The 20657-nt window shown below is 36.2% G+C and overlaps 2 protein-coding genes across 6 annotated transcripts in view; one reads left to right on the top strand and one right to left on the bottom strand.

Annotated features, from left to right (window-relative positions):
- The window catches only part of ppp2r3b (protein phosphatase 2, regulatory subunit B'', beta), a 29767-nt gene extending 28265 nt beyond the window's left edge, over positions 1-1502 (top strand). For 4 of the 5 annotated variants that reach the window (XM_055215671.2, XM_055215670.2, XM_055215672.2 and 1 more), the window contains one exon: positions 621-1502. In XM_055215671.2, the coding sequence (XP_055071646.1) occupies positions 621-759 (139 nt within the window). In that variant the 3' untranslated portion in view covers positions 760-1502. The remainder of the gene's footprint in view (positions 1-620) is intronic. The other variant, XM_055215673.2, reaches the window with a different exon arrangement.
- Positions 1503-1769: 267 nt separating this feature from the next.
- The window catches only part of LOC129452147 (cohesin subunit SA-2), a 34045-nt gene continuing 15157 nt past the window's right edge, over positions 1770-20657 (bottom strand). The window contains exons 24-33 of the mRNA XM_073855286.1: positions 19009-19101; positions 18490-18667; positions 14005-14138; positions 10668-10769; positions 7310-7464; positions 6865-6993; positions 6581-6784; positions 6244-6300; positions 3076-6161; positions 1770-3042 (exon numbers count right to left, since the gene is read on the bottom strand). Coding sequence (XP_073711387.1) covers positions 6053-6161; positions 6244-6300; positions 6581-6784; positions 6865-6993; positions 7310-7464; positions 10668-10769; positions 14005-14138; positions 18490-18667; positions 19009-19101 — 1161 coding nt within the window. The 3' untranslated portion in view covers positions 1770-3042; positions 3076-6052. The remainder of the gene's footprint in view (positions 3043-3075; positions 6162-6243; positions 6301-6580; positions 6785-6864; positions 6994-7309; positions 7465-10667; positions 10770-14004; positions 14139-18489; positions 18668-19008; positions 19102-20657) is intronic.

Here is a 20657-nt window from a genome sequence, read left to right as displayed (position 1 = left end):
CTCCGTTGAAAAAAAATGTTAAATGTTTAGTTAAGTATTAAATGTTGGGCTCTATTAAAGCCCACTAAAATGAGAAAAATCCTGCAATGTTTTCCTCAAAAAACATAATTTCTTCTCGGCTGAACAAAGAAAGACCTCAACATTTTGGATGACATGGTGGTGAGTAAATTATCAGGATTTTTCTTTTAAGAAAATGGAATATTCCTTTAACAAAAAAGTATATGGCTTTCAGTAAAAAGTTTGACTCTCTTTTTTCTTTACGAAGGGAGTGATCTACAAATACCACTGCAAATGTTGTAATACTTAAATTATGCAGTAGTCCCTTACTTAGAAATTGTCTATTGTAGTGGAATTTAATAGCTTTTTACTAATATATTTTAAGTTTATTGCTAAATAATTAATAAGAGTGACACCTTTCCATCATGTGTTTAGATTTACAGTGAAATGTTGTTCTCTGAGAATTTTTTATCAAATTTTGTGCCTTTTTATTGAAGCATATCATCGTCTTTTTTTTTTTTTTTTGAGAATTTTTAATTCCAATTCACATGTTACACTTGTTCTCTATTGTAGCTCAGTTAATATCAATGTCTGTGGTAACACATTTTTATGCTTTATTTCAGCTATGAAAATGTAGACCCAGTTGACCACATCACAAGTGCATTTGACCTCCGAAATGAGAAGAGGCCTTTGTTTGAGATCACCAACCCTCACTGTAACCTGGACCTGGATGAATATGAATACGAAGATGATTTTGAATGACAGCCACTGAGAACAATGTAGAAACACCAAAGAAAACCCACCATCTGGAGAACCGTGTGTTAAACAACAGATGCTGCTTTCGCAGATTGGTGATGCTAACCAATGCTTAAAATGTGTCCCACCCAATGGATGCTGATCAGTAAACCAGCATTCTGGTGAGACTCATGTTCAGCAAGACGAGTTTTGCTAGCAGAGAGTAAACTGTATTTATCTGTCTGACATCTGCGTACAACCAGGTTTCAAGTATAAATATACAGTAGATGCACTACAGGTTTCAAGTAACTACACTGGAACCAGGATGTTCAAGTACACTTGAAATGTCGAATGGGCACTATTTAAAAAAATATATATATAGTTTTTACACTTCAGATTTGGTAATCAGACATTCCAGGGATTAACCAAAATGATTTCAGTCCAATAACTTGATTTCATGGGTGGCTTATTTCTCATGGACCTCTGTCTACATGCCTTATTTAAGGGTCACGCTAATATGACATAATGCTGTAATCAGACTTTGACATTTTATTGTCTGTGTGAGAAGTGTTTAAATTTTAATGTATTTATTGTATATATTTATGTGACTCTTATTTGTTCAAAATCTTTAGGCTTAGTCCAGTTAAATGTTTTCAATAAATTATGTTTGTATAACAATAGAAGTGCTTCATAACAGTGTACTTTTATTATTGTAAAAATGAACTATTTTTCAATTGTCTTAAGTTCAATAAAGTATTAAAATAAACGTGTTCAGCAGGATGTTTGAGTTTTATTAAACAAATGTTATGAAGCATATACATGGAAGAATCAAAAAGCATACAGTTTATTTGTTTAAATGCACTTTGTTTGTTTTATACCACACGATTGTGCACAAGAATTAAACTGATTTATTTTAGGTCATCTTCATAGCACCATTATTTATACATTTTCTGTAATCACAAATTTGGTTGACATGATCCAGTTTGTGTATGGATTTACACCCATACTTATAAAAAGAATGACTGGTCTAGTTGTAATACAAGGTTTCTTTACCTTTTAATCACTTCATTTTCACGACTTAGAAAAGTCATAATGATTTCTATAGCAATCACAAGCAAATATTTATATTCAACACATGAATTTCTGTGACTCCCAGGCCTGAAAGTTTCAGTTTACAAAATGTACACATTACGACAACTTGTATATAAGCTTATTTGAATACCTGAATAAAAACTAAATTTAACAATGTGCAACAAAATATGTGTTTCATCTAAAGTCAAGTACAGGGAAATGTAAACAAATGTGGAAAAATGCTAAGGGCCTAAAATACAGTATTGTGGGATTGTTTAAGATACATATAGCATATGTATGGTATACATCTAGCAATGAATGAAGTATTTTAGTTGTGTACTTTTATCAAGGTACACCACAGACTGGCTGAATTTGTTACACTTTCTTTGGCTTAACTTGCTTTTTAATACCGTTCAAATAAATGACCGTCATGCCCAGGGCCGCATTAATGCATGGGCTTACCTGGGCTTAAGCCCAGGGCCTCGGGCTGGGAAGGGCCCCGAGTTGCTGGAAAAAAATAACTGCCGCATTTTATAAAAAGTTGATACTCCCTTTAAAATTATGCTTAATCGCTTTGCTTTGAATGTCCGTGCGTGAATGCAGTTCCTGCGCAAGAAAATCTCTCACTTACTATAGGCTACCCTGCAATCATTAGTGAGCTTTTTAAAATTTCTGTCTGAAATATCCATTATTGCATTTCTGAAGGCAACACAGACAGCTTTCTGATAAAGTGACCAAAAGTGCCTTTCAAGTGATGAACAAAGACGAAACTGAGGACGCGTTTTTATCTTAATATGAAAGACAACGTGTATATAAACATTCATTAAATGATTCCTCGTAACATTTTAAAGCCAAGATGTACAGAACAGCACACAAAGATATTACACAAAACATTTTTGATAACTAAAGCTAATAAATAACAAATTAGATTCTGCCTCGGAAGCCACGGCTAAGTTCAGCGATCGTTTCATTTTGAGATTTAGCGTGGCAAGGAAATAAAAGACGAGAAATTACTTATAATTTGTTACTGTAAATTATAAAAAAACAAGCTTTATATACAATTACTTAAACGGTTCATTTATAACCAAAAAACACTGAAATTAAGGATTTTATAGACACTATATATGCTTTATTATTTTGCACAGAAATATCTGATTGCTTACTTTCACTTTGATCATCTCTGTATTCACAAAAACGGCTTTCCTGTTTTGTAGCTCAACTTTTGACAAGTTAAGCAACCTTTTTAAATAAACTTTTGACAAGTTAAGCAACCTTTTTAAATACATTTTAAAACTTATACTTGTCGAAAAAATCTGTTTTTTTGATGTTACGTTTGATGAATGCCTAAATATGATCACGCAGAGCAGCACGTTCGGCTAAATTGAATGTGAGTGACAGCATGCAACCGCGCAACATCGACACAACGAAAAGCAATCCAAAACTTACAGAACTTAAATTAGATAAGAATTTACCTTTATAATTAATAAAAAATAAAAACAAAATAAAGTCAGAATCAATAGGTGCAGAACATGGGTGCAAAATGCCTAAATGCGCAGGGGAATAAAACCCACAAATAGTTTAATCAGATAACACTAAATAATCTATAAATTAAATAAAAATAAGGAAATATTAAAATTAATTTTAAAATAACGAAAGTATATAATTACCTGTTTTGTATTTTTAATTGCAGAAACAAAGAGACTTTGCAATGGTTTCTGGATATGGACGTCTAGCCCTGTCACGGGATTTAGGCTATTAACAGACTTTAAAAATATTTATTGATATTATTTACTTAGTATTATCATAATAGGATGTATATTTTTTATATTGGGAGAAAGCTGTTAAATATGAAATCAGATACTGTGCACTCTTATACAGCCAAAATTATATGATCCTCAATTTTATAACACATCTGCGACAATTGACTGTGCAGTAGTCGAATCAGGCTTCTCCTGTCAAAGCATCGAATCTTAGACTATTCGGGTCACCTAGGACTATGTGCATATGTTATGCAGTGATATTTGTGTATATTGCGGGCATTCTGATATGGTTTTAATATTTTGTAATTCCCTTTATTCCAGCAAAATAAAAGCCTGACAACTTGCACTTAGTGATTATAAAGATTGTGTGAATGTAGGCTGCAATTCTGGTGGATAAAGGGCCACACAAAATGATAAAGCCCAGGGGCCCCTTACAGTGTTAATGCGGCCCTGGTCATGCCCCGTGGACTCTAGCTTAACAGGGTTTTGTGCAAAAACAAATAAAGTTGAATCCGTAAATGCTGTACACCCTTAAATATACATTTCAGCACCGGAATACTAGGTATCTCGATTTGCTCATAATTATTACCACTTAATGGCATATTTTGTACAGTATTTACATGTAAGAAAGGAGACACAAGCTACAAAATGTACCAGATGCCAGATACCTAAAAAAAAAACTAAAATATTTAAACATTTTCAACTAAAACATTAGTGCTGGGCAAAGTAAAAAAATACAAAATAAAAGTTTGTTTTTGCATAATATATAAGTGTGTTTTGTGTGTAATTATTATGTATATATTAGGGCTGTCAAAATTAACGCGTTAATAACGCGTTAACGCAAATTCATTTTAACGCCACTAATTTTATTAACGGAGATTAACGCAACGCGCAATTTCTGTTTGACCCTTGGTCCAGCCCATAGTTGAATGAACAGAGACGCAGTCGCAGACAAATGTGACTCTCTCTAAATGAGTAAAAGGTTTTCATAGAAATAAGAACATTAAGCAAATTGTCTACCAAATCCAATGCTCTAAATGCTCGTTGGACATCTGATATGATCTTTATTTATACGTCTGAGAGGTGTAACGTTACCGTCCTCCTAATGCTTAATCTAATACAAAGATGCGTCTCAATTCATTTTGGTTTCGCTTTTATGCATGACTTAGAAAATAGACTGCAGGACTTGCTTGATGTTAAAAGAGTCATTAAGAGAGATAAAGTTCGGTACCTGATTAATGTTAAAGAGTTATTAAGAGCGACAAGACTCAAAAGCGATCCCCTCACGCTGACTGACTGATATCTGAAGCGCGTGCACACAGACGCGCGAGTGCGCGACCCGGATATATAGACATCTACACAAAATTACAGTTTTACAAATATCTGTTTTGATAAGAATTCACGCAGGTAGGCTCTTTAATCTGTTATGTTTTAATTAAATGTTTGGTTAACTGTTGGGTAAAACTATCTGATGTGTAACATTATATTAGATCACTTAGATTTTAAGCAGTCTGTCTCAATGTCAATCAAACAAAAGGAAAAAAAGTTGAACATACATTGATGATGTTTTTGCTTTGTGTGTGCTAAATCTATTAGTTTTACCAGTGATTTTAAGGTATTGATGTGGTAATATAATGGATGTGGAAATGTTTGTGGTAATTTGACTCTATTTTGTTAACAAATCATGCATTGTTCTATGTTTTAATAGAGAATGTCAAAATATGAACAACTATTTTTTTTTTAAATTTGCTAATTCCGACTCAACTTGCCAGCACATGTCACAAATGATGCAGCAGCAAACAAAAATGGAGAAAGAAAAATCTTCTGAAAGGAAAATTCATATACAAAACAATGGCTGGTGATTCTGTTAAAATGTAAACAGGCTGTTGTTAACATACATTTGCATAAAGCATCTATATATGTATATATGATTAGAATATTAAAAACCTGAAAAGTGTTAAATTAGGGTAAATTTAGAATGGATAAAAATGTGCGATTAATTTGCGATTAATCGCAGTTAACTCATGAAATCATGCGATTAATCTAGATAATTTTTCTTAATCTATTGACAGCCCTAGTATATATAAATACACACACATTCATGTATGTACTTAAGAAACATTTACATGTATGTATATATATATGTATGTATGTATGTATGTATGTATGTATGTATGTATGTATGTATGTATGTATGTATGTATGTATGCATGCATGTATGTATATACGTGTATATTCTATATTATTTATAAACAAAAAAAGAATATATAAATAAAACATTTCTGAAATGTTTATATGTATGTGTGTGTGTGTGTAAATAATAATTACACAGTAAACACACACATGGTATGCAAAAATGCACTTTTATTTTGTATGCAATTAATCGCGATTAATCTTTGCCCAGCACTATACTCTACTTAAAAGTGAGAACATTTAAGTTTGAACAAACATTTTTAGGCAACTTAAAAAAAAGGCTGGCGGGGAATGAGTTAAACATCAATATCTACAGTATCAACATCCACCTCATCACTGTCCTGTGGTCCTTTATCAGCTATGAGACTGCTGCTCGTGCTTTGTTGGACCTTTGTTTCTTCAGGACTGCCCATACAAAAAAATATAAAAGCATGTGATTCACTGTTTTTCTCACTAGTTTGTTAATAAAAACTTTTATTGTCCTTACCTTTTCGCTAGCTTGCATCCTTTTGGTTCTATAGAGGGTGAAATGAATCTCTGATCTGTAGAAAATAGGAATGAAATGACACATAAACTACAAATGTGAGTTCCTACTGTTATGGCATTGTGATAGTCCATGCATTTGATCCCCAGAGAACAAACATAATTATTAAATGTATAGCTTTAATGGACTGCAAATAGCTTTGTATAAAACTATATAACCTAATATAGTATATAGCATATAACCTAACATCCTGATGTTAAAAGCAAACCATTCATACCCATGTCATTTATCAACTACTTTGTACCTTTTGAATAAACTCAGATTTATGAATCTCTGATCTTCAAACTGAACTTGTTTTATTGAGGGTGACCTTGAGTGGTTGCTGAGAGAGGGCTGTTTGTTAGTGTCAGAGCTGATGAAGGAGACGGCATCTTCTCCCTCGGCCGTGCCCATCAGAGATGCACGGTAGTAAATAAGAGGCATCCAGCTCTCCTCTCTATTGTTAATGACCTGTTCACCAGCAGACCTCTGCAAGTAACTGTAACTAAAGAAAATAATCAAGATGTTAACCGCTAAGAAATTTTAAGAGTTTTATGCATAATTGTTTTCTAACTTGTAACTCACATAGTTTTCTTGTCAGGTTTGAGCAGCTTACTAGAAAACTCGCTGAGGATGATGAGGTACGAGATGTGTGGTGGGGAGTGTTTTTCAGACTGCTGAACAAATCCTTTGAAAACGAACTCGATGCCATCCCTGCACAAAGCAACCCAGATGTCACTGAGAATCACGAATCCATTCACGCATGCTTTACCTTTTAAGTCCTGACTATTTCTTCTCCCATCCATCTATATTTGTATCCTAATATGAGATCAGAACAGCCCATGGCAAAATTAATTCCTCAGCCCTCAAATAACCAAAGACAGGACTCTTGTGCGTTGGCTAAATGAAGCCATGCCGCGTCTTGACGTAACTATTTTTATTGATGCACAAATATAGCATCATTTGGTTTCAAAGAGTCACGCACTGTCAAATGAACTCGTATTACCCTGAATAAAGACAGTAGTAGTACCTGTGAATCATGGCCAGAGACTCGCGGGATTTGATCTGATCCCAGCCGAAGGTGAGCGAGAAACGTCTGGCCAGCTCTTTGATGCTGCTGTAGGTCTGAACCCTGGAGCTGCATGTGTTCCCTCGGTCCTGCTCCTGTTTCAGCCTCAGGTACAGCTGAACATCAATGACGAGTTACATTTTCATTTGAGAGATTGACAGATATACAGTATCGTGCTAAATTCTTAGGCCACCACCACCACCACCTATTTATTTTTACTCTCTTACAAACAATATAAAAATAAATATATTTACACAAAAGGTAAAAAATACTATTTCAGATCAAAATGGCTTTTTCTGACCTCTCTTGGCCTTAAGGGCTTCTTGAACTCTTTTGAGAAGACTGAAAGGGATACTCTGGCCAAATATCCAAATTACTCCATGATTTACTCACATTCAAGCAATCTGAGATACATATGTCCATCATTTTTCAGACAAACACATTTTGGAGTTATTTTAGTAAATGTCCTTGCTCTATCAAGCTTTATAATGGTAGGAAACAGGTATCGGGGAACAACTTCTAACTTTAAACCCAAAAACGTGCATTCGTCATTAACAGAGGTAATTCACATGGCTCTAAGGGGTTAACTCTTTCATTTGATATATTGTATCTTAATATATTTAAAGAAGAACATTTTATGGAAGGCATTAAACATTTGTGAAAATCGTGAAAAATGCTGGCACTGGCTGGCAATTAAAAAAAAATGCTGCCGTAGACAGTTTTGTCCAAAACAAATTGTTCATAAATCCCCAAAAGTCCAAGGAAATGGAATATCCAAGCCTTCTAATCCAAAACGATTTGTTCATCTCACAATCTTGACGTTTCTGACCGAATTACGATATAATTAGTGTATACAATTAGTTCACTAATGGACATTCGTTCCAATCTCACTTTTCATTCATGATTTATAATGAATATATTCGGATGTCACGTTTATTGTGCAAGGTCTGAGGAACAAATACGCCCCCTTGTGGAATTTCAGCCGTTCCATAAGGGGCTAATAAAGGTCCTCTGCGGGTAATCGATGCGATTTTGTAAGAAAAATATCCATATTTTTTACTTTATTAAAGAGTAACTAAACCCTAAACTAACTTTTTTTAGTTAATGATCTGTAAGAATGATACTTTATTAGTGCTGTTTATTGATTTTAGAAAGTTTTTTGACATTTGGATATAAAGTGTTTCAATACTATAATATATGGTGTAAAAATGTCTAAGTGCTGCCCTCTTCAGGCTGAACGGTGGCTACTGCAGTTGAATTTTCCTATTGGATGTTGGGTCCAAAAAGTAACTTGTGACGTAAGCAGGTTCAAGCTCACCACGCCCTTGTTACGATCTCACCACACACTTGGTACGAGCTTGGTTCGTCCCCTCTATCTCCGTTGGGATCCGCCCACTTTTCTTGCATTTTTCAAATATTAACAGTGGGCGGAGTCAAGCTCTGACCAGGGGTTTAGTTACGCTTTAAATTGTAATAACTAGCTTCCGGTTACGATGGAACTTGATTCACGCGAGAGCATAGTGAGCATTCGTTGCCATGGTATGCTGCGCAGTGACTCTTATGAATCGCGTAAGTCCAAGATGGTTTCGTTACCTTAACCTAGCAATTAGGGATGCTCCGATTAATTGGCCCCCGATCGGTATCGGACAATAATGGCATTAAATGACTTGAACAGTACTCGCTAAATTTGCCGATCTCATAAATCGATCTTTGTGTTTACTTTTGTCATCATAGGGATCCTGAATGTGGCTGCAAATGTGGCTGCAAATGTGGCGCGAATGAGGCGTTTAGCGCGGTAGACATGATTCTGCCTCATTCGCGCATCTAGTTCTCGCGAATGGCGCGAATTGAGCATCTGGCACGGTACGCGCAAATGGTGCTTTTTGTGCATTTTGCGTTTGACGCGAATTTGCGGCTGATGCCAGAGTTGAAAAATGTGAACTTACGTTAACCAATCAGAAGCCTGATTCTGCTCATGATTCTGATTCTGCTGATTCTGTTCAAGCGGCAAACTAGACGCGATTTTGACACCTGAAACGTGGCTGGTGTAAACGCAGCATTATACTTCATACGAATGCGTGTATATTTAATTCATACAGTAAAGCCTGTGAAGTGTTTAATTTTCATTACTTTTAAGAGACATAAACCTTTTTAAAGAGATATTAAATATCTCTTTGCAGAATAAATATTTGTTGTGCTTATTTATTTGATTCTCTATTAAAACAGTAATATACCCAATTACTGCAAGTAATATAACAAAGGCAACATCTGTGGTATTACTTTATCTAGAAAAAAAGTTAACAGTTACAGTCATCAAAGAGCTTGCATATCAGCTTTAAAAAAAATCGCTATCGTAATCGGTATCGGCCGAAGATAACAAATCGGTAATCCGTAGCAAAAATCCTGATCGGAGCATCCGTACTAGCTATTATAGTTTATAAAGTTATAAATACAGATATTTTTCTAACAAAATCACATTGATTACCCGCTAAAGACCTTTATTAATCCATTGGAGCCGTGTGGATTACTTCTGTAAAGGATGGATGCACGTTTTTGGGCTTCAAAGTCAGAAGTTGTTCCCTGAACCGTTTTCTACCGTTATAAGCTTGGAAAAGCAAGGACATCCACCAAAACAACTCCAAATGTGTTCGTCTAAAAGATGATGGACATATGTATCCCGGAATGCCCGAAGGCGAGCAAATCATGGGGTCATTTGGATACCTGGCCTGAGCATCGCTTGAAGTCCTGAAATCATTAAATTAGAATTAAAATGTCCTGCTATCGCTCATGTGTAAGGGTTACACTAAATACTTGACACTTTTACCTAATACAATGCCATTGCACGGTGGCCAAAGACTTGGTTTGGTGGTAAAGAAAATACAGCATATTACTGTTGCCTGACAAGAGTCTAAGACGGTACCTAAGAAGGCATACATATATGAAAAATATAGACTTTAGGTGAGTAGGTTTAGCAAACCCCTGTATCACAAAACTGCATTACTCACAGACTGTAATCTGTCACATAAAAAACAAATCCTAATGGTCTGTGCATGAGTTAAATTGTGTAAAAGCTTCCACCACACCCCTCAGTAAAGGCCTCTACCATTAAGCTATTGAAAGAATGGAAAAGCTTCTGGAACTTTCCGATGATGGTGACACTGTGGGAGGGGCGCATTCGTTGTGTCTCTGAGGTGTCGACAGCTGCAGAGCCCCATCACAGAGCTCAGGACAATCGGCTGCACAGATGTGCCACGCAGAAAAATGTCATATGACGTGGTGATAGATAAAGACTGTTCGTGAAGGAATGCATTCTCCATACCTGCTGAAGGCACAGCACCAGCGTTCGTGCGCTTTCGATCTTGTCCATCTGCCTCGTCCTGTTCAGGGTCTCTTTGATGATGTCACCGAAGTCATTGTAATACTGTGGGGGAGATAAAGTAATGTGGTGAGCGATAAAGCTGATGTGACTTCATGTTTTCATATATGTTTTCCCCAGTTAAGCTACAAGAACACTGTATTAGGCCCTGTTCAGACCGCCATCGACTTTCTCTCTGTAGGGGAGAACCGGGGTAAAAGTAACACGAGACAAAAGAAACAAATCGTTTTTTTCAGAGCACTGACTACATTTGCATTCCAAACTATGACGGCATCCTTACCACGCAACCCTTGACAGAGCTTACAAATATCACGTTATTTCGTCATCGTTTCCAACATGTAGGTCCAGAAAGCTGTTTTTGACCATGGTAAGTAAATTCCTAAAGTGGTATTTTTTTCGAATAACACATTGTGTTTCTTGTTTCATGAGTTACAATATACTGATTAATCAACAAGTTATTTAGTGCTGTAACGGTACATTCACACGGGGCGTAAGCGTTTACGCTTCCCATTCACTTTTAAAGGCAGGGTTATCTGATTTGATCCAGAAACACTTTTAGTTATGCTGGTTAAAAGTCTCCTCACATCCTGATAGCAATCACTATGTTAAGTTGTTTAAATGTATTTGTAGAAATTTATGTCATCTGTGAAAGGCGTAGGACCAAAAAAATTTTCAAACAATCATAGATCTCGGTCTGAAAGGACATTGCCTTTTTTGTCCCTCATCCGCAAGCGTAATTTGAATGCCACCGCGCAAGCCTCTTCACGCAGACACCATACGTCATCGGCATGTTCACGCGCTTACCTCCCGTCTGTAAACAGAGGGAGAATGGCAAACTTTCCTGCTGAATTGACAACTTGCACAGGAGCCACAAAATGAAAGACGTGTTTTATAACAACAACAGCAAAAACTGCCTGGATCAGCAAAGAGCAAAAACCAAAATTAACATCGGTAACTTTACTGCTTTACCACGACATGCAAACAGCTGCAGGAGGCAAAGAGTCTGAAAGGGTCGTTGCACTGTTTATTTTGGTAAGGTAGGTACGTGATATGTTTGTATTGAGATGGATTCAGATATTCTACTTTAATGAAACATTGTGTTGCTTATGAAATTTGTGTTTGTTTACGGATTAGCGTAACAATAAAGTTACTACGTCTACACAACCGAAAGTGTGCTTTAACTAATTCTAATGTAAACCAGTTGTTTGTGTTGGTTATTTTGGTAATATTATTCACTTTGTACTGCAAAGTTTTCTCACTAGTGAATGAGACATGGGATGTGACCGTCTGATCTGTGTGTGTTCATGTGTTTTGAAAGAGACGTGACTTTGGATGGCTATTTGAATGGAGGGTGGGATCGTGGTTTCATTTCTAGTCAGCTACCGTTAGCATTTTTCAAAATTAGATACCCTACCTTTAATGGGTGACGTCATGTGTTGCCAAACTGAATTGAGGATCCGTCGGCGCCGTTGCTCGAGGCAGAAGTTGAACATTTCTCAACTTTTCAAGCGGCAACGCGTGCGTCAGCTAATCAGATCGCCTTATGCAAATAACCTAGGCAGAGCCAGCCAATTACGTTTATGGAAGACCGGAGCATGTGTTGCGGCCACTGTGATTGGTTGTTGGCCACGCTTCAGACAAGCCTTCTGTCAAGCGTTAACGCTTCCGTCCCGTGTGAATGTACCGTAACACATCCTGAAGTTTGCCATCTCAGAGTTTTTTTAGAATAAAAGTAAATCGGTTTTAAATGAGTACCTGTCGGACAATTTAATTTAATTGAATTTAATTTGCGTAATATAGATTCTCATAAATTCACAACCTAATTAAGTTAAATAAAATGTTTTATTCTCAACAATTCAAGTTTGTACTATTGGGTTGCTTTTGAAACGTTTGATTAAACTTAAATTTAAAATGTAATTTAATTATATTTTGCATAGATAAATGACAAAATATGTTTGCAGTTACATATTAACAAGGTCATAGTCATGTATATTTACTAAAAACCAAAATCTTTTTTGGTTAATTTTCACCCACATGACAGGGTCGAAAGTAACAATGCAATACTTATGTTCAAAGTGAAATTATATTGCGTCTCCTGCAGCCATGTTACGGCAGCAAAGTCCTTGATGATTACGCCAGAATGAGAGTATAGTTCCTGGCCATATCTGCGTAGAAAATCGCAACTTTTAATTATCCGTCTGTCTTAGTACACAGTGTAACTACAGAAGAGTCAAGTTTTAAATAGGAAAAATATCGAAACTTTTGGTTATTTTTTTTAGGCATGATGCTAATGGTCTAATCAGATTCAATGGATTATGCTAAGCTATGCTAAAAGTGGTAGCGCCAGACCCGGAGATCGACTGAATGGATTCCAAAACAATAAAAATCAAACGTTTAACTCTAGGGGAGCTGGAAAATGAGCATATTTTCAAAAAAAGTGGAGTGTCCCTTCAACACAGGAAACTTCTTGAACGTGTCGCAGCTAATACACATGTCAGACCTACAAAGTGCTCAGATACATTGACTAGCATACTGTATCAAACACCTTCGCTGAAGATCTCCACTTGGTCCGCCAATTACCAAACAACAGCCTAGATTTATTACTCCTGTATATGCTTTAATAAATATTATTCAAGAGGCTCTAATTTGTTCATGAAATTTGGCAATGTTGCACGCTGAAGTGTCTCCTTGTTACCGAAAGCTGTGAACACAGGAAGTTGGGCAAATAAGTTTGCATCACTCGCCAACTTCATGTCATTTGCCCCAATTTTGAAAGCCATCGTTCAGAACGAGAGTTTGTGTGCGTGTGTGTGTGTTTGTGTGTAAATGACTCTTTGAATGCCAGATCAGGAAGAATGTTGTTAAGAGACTGCTGGCGGCTCTGCGCTGGCCCATCTAAGCGGCCATTCCTAACATGTCAACGTGTCAAACACACACACAAGTACACAAACACGCACGCCGCTGTAAATCCCACCTATCAACTCATAAATTCAAAGCCTAAGAGGTCCAGTTATGAGCAGAGGAGTGCAGTCAATTCTGTCAGTCTGTTAAACAGCTGATGAATCACTTCACATCATAAAATAAAGCAACAATCAATGCAACAGTTTATGTATTTGGTCAGACTTCACTCCTCTAAAGAACTTTCAGTTTGAAGCAAATGGCTTGCAAATGAGATACAGTGCAACTTAAATGCATGCTGTTGTGCTTCATGAATCGTTCAGCTTTTGTTTACTTATAATCTTGTGTTTGCCATGGTTAGTGTTTTGAGAGTTAAGTGTACCTTCACATACTGCTTGAAAACTTCAGCAGCCATGCTCATCTCAAGCACACTGTGTACTATCAGCTTGCAGTACGCAGCCAGAAGATTCCTGCGCCTGTGTAAGTCTTCCAGTCGATACTCTTCACATTCACCGACTGCGCAGGCAGACAGAGAGAGAGAAAGAGAGGTCGAAACGGAGAAGTGGAGATTCAATAACCCAGTAGTATAATTATGATACTCAACTCTTATAAATGAAATGCTTTCCTGAGGTAAGCTAAAGTTAACATGATTTTGGCCCTGAAAACTGAATGTATCTATCGTCCCCTGCCTGCTCCTGAAGCCATCACTTAATAGAGAGCTTTCATAACAGCATTAGCGACGAGACGACAATCCAATAACTAAATTGCTTTTTATTACAAGTTACCAGCGAAAGCCTATATTGCATTTTTCAAGAGGTAAGGAATTCGTGCCAGCGCAGATCGACGACTCGCTGAAATATTTACAGAATTGATGCGATTTGCTTCGGTCACTCTTGATTTCTAATCAAATACCCCAAAATTTGATGTTGTCTTATACTGTATGGTTGTGAGTGTCGTAAAGAGAGCTAATATTGATTTTCAGCATGTATTGTAATTTTATATGACTAGCAAAGATTTGTTTTTAAAGATCTTGTGCTGGCTTTTAAATGTAATTCTGCTGGGTCTCTGTTCATTTTATTATCTGTTTTTTGGAAAATCTAGTCTAATAGATAATTATGATAATAGATTATGTGTGCAATAATGATCCTACCTAATTTATGGGCATGTGTCATAGGTCAGTGCAAAGATGAGAAGCAATTACATTAAATAACCACAAGCAAATACAGCTAGAGTAATGTCTCACTAATAGGCCGATTGTGTTTCTACATGATGGTATCTTGTACCTGAAGTTGGTAAAAAGATAGAGGCAGACTGCCATCTGCTGGCAAAATTATGCTTCAAAATAACTCTGTACCATTTTACAGTTGTGCATAAGCTGACACACTTCAGAATAAAAATCTGAATTCGTTTAGCATTTAAACAGATAATACAACTCCCCGGAAGGAGATGCATAACCGAAGTGTGGGTAAAACCAACAGGACAAAATGTGAACAGTGGTGGCCGGGGGCTTTTTATGGCGCAAGATACGAAGCTTGTAACAAAGTGTATTTATACACTCATGTGTTTTGCGCGTCGTGTTAACCTATGTGCATCACAATACATGCCTGCTGCAGATGCTTCAAAGGGGTTATGATAAAAGAGATGCTCATGCTTTCCAGATCACATATTTTGACATGACAAGAAATGTTTTGAATTCGCGCCCCTCAGAAGAGTCACCGGCCACCACTAAGGCCCTGTTTATATTAGAGCATTTGCGTTTTAAAACGGCATTTTAAAATGAAAACGATCCTCGTTCATACTGGCATTTTAAAAAGAATCTTCATCCACACTATAAACCACCATATACGCATGAAACATGACCAATCACGTAACTGGGCATGCGCATAAAAGTGTAAAATAACTTATTACTCTAATAATAGCTTACCTTTGCGCATTTATGCAGCCTAGGTGTGTGTGATATTGACAAAAATTCATACCTGGGTCCTTTGCTGGCAACTACAACAGACACTATTTTTGAACATAAAAATGTGTTTGGGTAAGTCTTATACTGTTCTACCCCTACAACATATTAATATGATTAATAGGTTATTTTTGATTTTATAACGAATATTAAATATTAATGACGTTGTTGAGTTTATTGTTTTTATTAATTTATATTCACAAAACTTATCAACAAAACATTGATTAAAATTAAGAGACAAATTATCTGAAACGAAATTCATTTTAAAGTAGAAAACAAAACTTAAATTAAACTCGAAAATAATGCCTGACCCATTACAATTCTCCCTTCATATTGGCCTTTACAACGCCCTATATGGCGTTTAAAATTACAGTCTATCTTTCGTAATAAGCTAACTAAATTTAAACAAAACATAAACACATTACAACAATATTCAAACCCAGCAATGCTCAAAAATAAATATAAAATAGACATTATCTATAAGGATACATGTTAAAACAATCCGATATAGCTTTTATTATAGCTGGTTGGTAGATGTTTACTATTTTTGGCAAAACCTCCGTTGCAAACCTCCATTTACCTGAATAAAATAATTTTTACTTTGAAAATGATGCGCTGTCATGTTAACATCAGCTGTTCGTTTACATAAGACTCTACGTTCATTTACACTCAGCAACGTCTGAGTTCTCAAACTAAAACAGGGTCTGCAGCGTTTGCAAACGAATCCGTTTATGAGGGTCGAAAACGGTGATGTAGTGTAGATGAAAGGCGTAAACGTAGCAAAAGTAACGCGTTTTAAAGGATAAACGCATTAATGTAAACATAACCTAAATGTGACCCTGGGACCACCAAAAAAGGTCAATAAATACTGAATAAATAAGCTTTCCATTGATGTATGGGTTGTTAGGATGGGACAATATTTGGCCTGAGATACAACTATTTGAATATCTGGTATGTGATGGTGCAAAAAAATCTAAATATTGAGATAATTGTCTTTAAAGTTGTTCAATGAAGTCCTTAGCAACACATATTATTAATGACAAATACATTTTTTTATATGTTTATGGTAGGAAATATACAAAATATCTTCATGGAACATGATCTTTACTTAATATCCTAACATTTTTTTGGGCATAAAAATAATAATCAATAATTTTGGCCCATACAATGTATTGTTGGCTATTGCTACAAATAAACCTGTGCGACTTATGACTGGTTTTGTGGTTAAGGGTCACAAATAATAACGGAGCAGAATAAGAGAACTTATAAAACTGATAGTTCCAGTACTGGATTCTGATTGGTTCATAGCTATGGTTTATTCGGGAAAAATTACCCTATTATCATTGTTTCTGCAGGGCATGTGAGTCTATAGTCTATTTGTGTTCTAAACGTGAACGTTTTTTTTGTTTATGGACTTTTCAAAGCAACATGTTAAATCCTATTAACATGGCTGGGTGATTCTCGCGAAATTAGATTTACGAGGTGTCATGAAACATTTTGATAAAAAAGTAAATGCAAAGTAAGGGGCCAGTCACACCAAAAGCGCTTTAAACGCTTGCAAACGCAAGGCGCGACGCACTGCCTTTTTTTAAAAAGAGCAGTGCGGCGCGGCTTTTCATATTGCTAAGCAACCACCGAGTCAGCTGTCTTGTCAATCAAATATTGAAGCGTGAGCGCTCTTTTGCTGTTAACTGTCATATTAGCAGAAACTTTAAAAAGAGGGCGCTTGCTCTGACCTTGTTTGAGGGTGAGAGGTGCATAAACACGCAGGAGAGAGTGAGCGAGTGGAGTCCGGTTCTTAAAAGCAACTGTAAACTTCCCTCAGCACAACGTGCCCGCCTCTCCCCTCATTCGATTGGACAATGGAAGACGCGAATGACGTCAGGCGCTTCTCCGCTCTCAGCGCTCCTTCAAAAACGCGTGCGCGGCAGGCGGCAGAAAACCGCAAGGCGCTCGGCGCGCATAAACAGCGCGCAAACGCGCCCTGCCCATAGAATATCATTCAAAAAAGGCGCCTGCAACTGCCATAAACGCTTTTGGTGTGACTGAAGAGTATCAAAATAAGATGCAGTTACAAACATCTCTTTACATACTATTTTGCACATGATTTCAAATGACATCATACAAAACAATTTTGTTGTTTTTTCCACATTTAAGGGGAACATTTTCATTACCGCAACGGGTCCATGACTGGATTTGGGTTCTTTGACATAGAAATATTTATAATTAAAAAATCTAAAAGATAAAAAGCTTCAGTGCATGTTATACTATAAACATTTACAGTAATGAAACATGTGCTATTTGGTGATCATTTGAAATGTAGAGACAATAATAAGGAATCTAAATGTGTCCAAGACCAATTTTCTCATCCTCCGCAATAATGTTCAATCATTGTTTAATCATTTTCAAAAAAAATACATAATTGAAAAAAAGACATATTTGACTGTGACACTCAAGATGGCTACCAGGTAAGCAGTTCTTATTTTTTCTATCCAGATAAAAGTTAAAATTTTGTTTGTCATAGTACCTAGACAACTTTTTAGTTCTCATTACCGAAACATGAGTTTGTAAATGCATACATTTTATGTAATATCATGTTGCAGTCATGATAATTTTTGATAATGATAATCTAAAACATCTAAATAATTCTATTGGAAATATTTTTAAATCTTCTAAAAATAATGGTTATAGTAAGTTAAGACCTTAATCTTATATGTGCAAAAAAAATTGGCTTCAAGGGCTTTTTAAAAAATCTGATGCTGGACACTTTCTAAATCTGGATTTCGTGAGAATCACCCGGCTACAAATGATTCAGAAAGGCAACTAGCTTTCAAGACACTTACAGTTCGTTCAGTTCACCCAATGCAGAACACAGACCAATGAAGAGGAATAGAAACTAAGGAAAACCTTTACTGCTGTGGGTATCCAGGTCAGGACTTATGAAGATGTGCTCCATGATAAAGGACAGTAGAGCTTTTTGGAGTTTTGGATCAGGGGTGTACAGCACCGGAGAACCTGCTGAAGAGTCCCACGTCTGAAGCTGGTTACTATGAGCTATGAGAACATCACTTAAACACATGAAGGCCTACATGAAAAATAACAAAGACACGATGATCAATTAACAAACATGAAACAAAGACGACATTAAACTAATTATGAAAAAACTACAATTTGTTAACTACCGTATATTAAAGCTGAGACCAGTACACTGCAAGTCTGTTGTTGCAAGAAACTTTGATTCATTTTAACTTTATTTAGTGGGTTCATTTGATGTCAGAAAGCTATGAGTATGTGCCTAAAACAGTGCCCACTGGCACAAGTGTTACCGTTTAACACATACATGTATAGGATCTGAATTGTTTGAGAACAAGAATTTTGAAGAAAGATTGAATGGAGTGTCAACATAGAGAGAAACACAATGCTTACTTGCTCTCTTACGAGCTGCTGGGCGTGCGACAAACAGCGATGGCATTTCTCACAGAAGACCCGAAGCTGGTTTCTCCGGTGAAGGGCAGACTCCTAAGAAAAGCACATGCAACACACAAAAATTACAAACGTTGTCTTATACAAATGATTTATAATACGTTTGAAGTTGTTCAGAGGTGACATAAAACTCTATTCGCTATTTAAATTTTTTCTAAAGTATTGAACAAATGCTTAAAGGGGACATTTCATAAGACTTTTTTAAGATGTCAAATAAATCTCTGGTGTCCCCAAAGTACGTATATAAAGTTTAAGCTCAAAATATCATATAGATAATTTATTATAACATGTTAAAATTGCCACTTTGTAGGTGTGAGAAAAAATGTGCCAGTTTTTGGGTGTGTCCTTTACAATGCAAATGAGTTGATCTCTGCACTAAATGCTGTGGTTGGATAGTGCAGATTAATAGGGCTGGGTTTCGATTCAAATTTCAAGAATCGATTCGATTACGATTCTCAAGATCTTGAATCGATTATCATTGTTCGATTCGATTCGATCCGATCCGATCTTCGAGATTTAGATAAGTGTTTTTGAAAAAAGCCCGAAATGGTGCCAGATAGGGGTGGGCGGAATGACCAAAAATCTATTCCATGAGTCATTTATTTCACGGTATCAGTATATTTTATGGTATACATGTTTTTCAGTTTATATTGTTTTTGGATTATAAAAGTGTGCAGTTATTTGCCACTCACTATAGCTTTTAACTGCTCACCACAGTTTTAAAATATAGACAATTTAAAGTAAATAATGTTAAAGTGAAAATGCTCAGAGGATAACAACAGATTAAGTCTTGATAGACAGAATCTTGTTTTTAAATGAGTTATTATTAATTTTAATAGACTATTGAAGCTATAGTATGCATTGTTTTTTGTATTTATGCATACATTACATTAAAAACAGGCAGTATGTAAAATGAACAGGTATAAATTTAGGCACAAACCTACAGACAGGATAAATTCCTGTATATATGAGAGACGGAGGTCTAGATATATATATTATGACGGGTGCTATGATGTGATGAAGTCTGTTTTAAGGTCTTGACGCTCTTTACTTTCTATTACATATTAACATTTGCGTATCTTACTCGTCTTTCTAATCAAAGATGTTTGTACTGTAAGCAAATTAAGCGTCAAACTACATCGCTCCAGCAGCGCACGTGTCACTGATATAAACGCGAGTTTTGTCTTAGCTTGCTTAAAGTTCAGAAAACTTTACAACTATTAGCATTATGTGCGAAAAGAACTCTTTATTTGGCCACCCGTTGCACGCGCCTCAAGAAACCTCTGCCCGTCAGAGACCGGCTGCATGAGCACAGAGGTCAAGAGAGAGAGAGAGAGAGAGTTTCGCTGGAAACCCGCGTTGGATTCACTGGCGCTTATTTTAAAAATTACACAAATAACTCGTTCATTTGTTATGAGTGGATTATTTTACATATAGATCGCAGCTTTGAGCGTTTCTAGAGTTTTCAAAACAACCGCTTGCTTAACGTTACTGATCGCTATTATATGTTTGTTGTTTTAATGTCCTTCCACCTCGCGCGCATGCGTGAATTCAATGACGCGGCAAGTTTAAGTTATTAATTATTAAATCGA

This window comes from Misgurnus anguillicaudatus, chromosome 17 (genome assembly GCF_027580225.2).
Source record: "Misgurnus anguillicaudatus chromosome 17, ASM2758022v2, whole genome shotgun sequence".
NCBI classification, from domain to species: domain Eukaryota; kingdom Metazoa; phylum Chordata; class Actinopteri; order Cypriniformes; family Cobitidae; genus Misgurnus; species Misgurnus anguillicaudatus.
The sequence above is the reverse complement of the archived record's forward strand: the minus strand, read 5'-3'. Positions and strand labels throughout refer to the sequence as shown.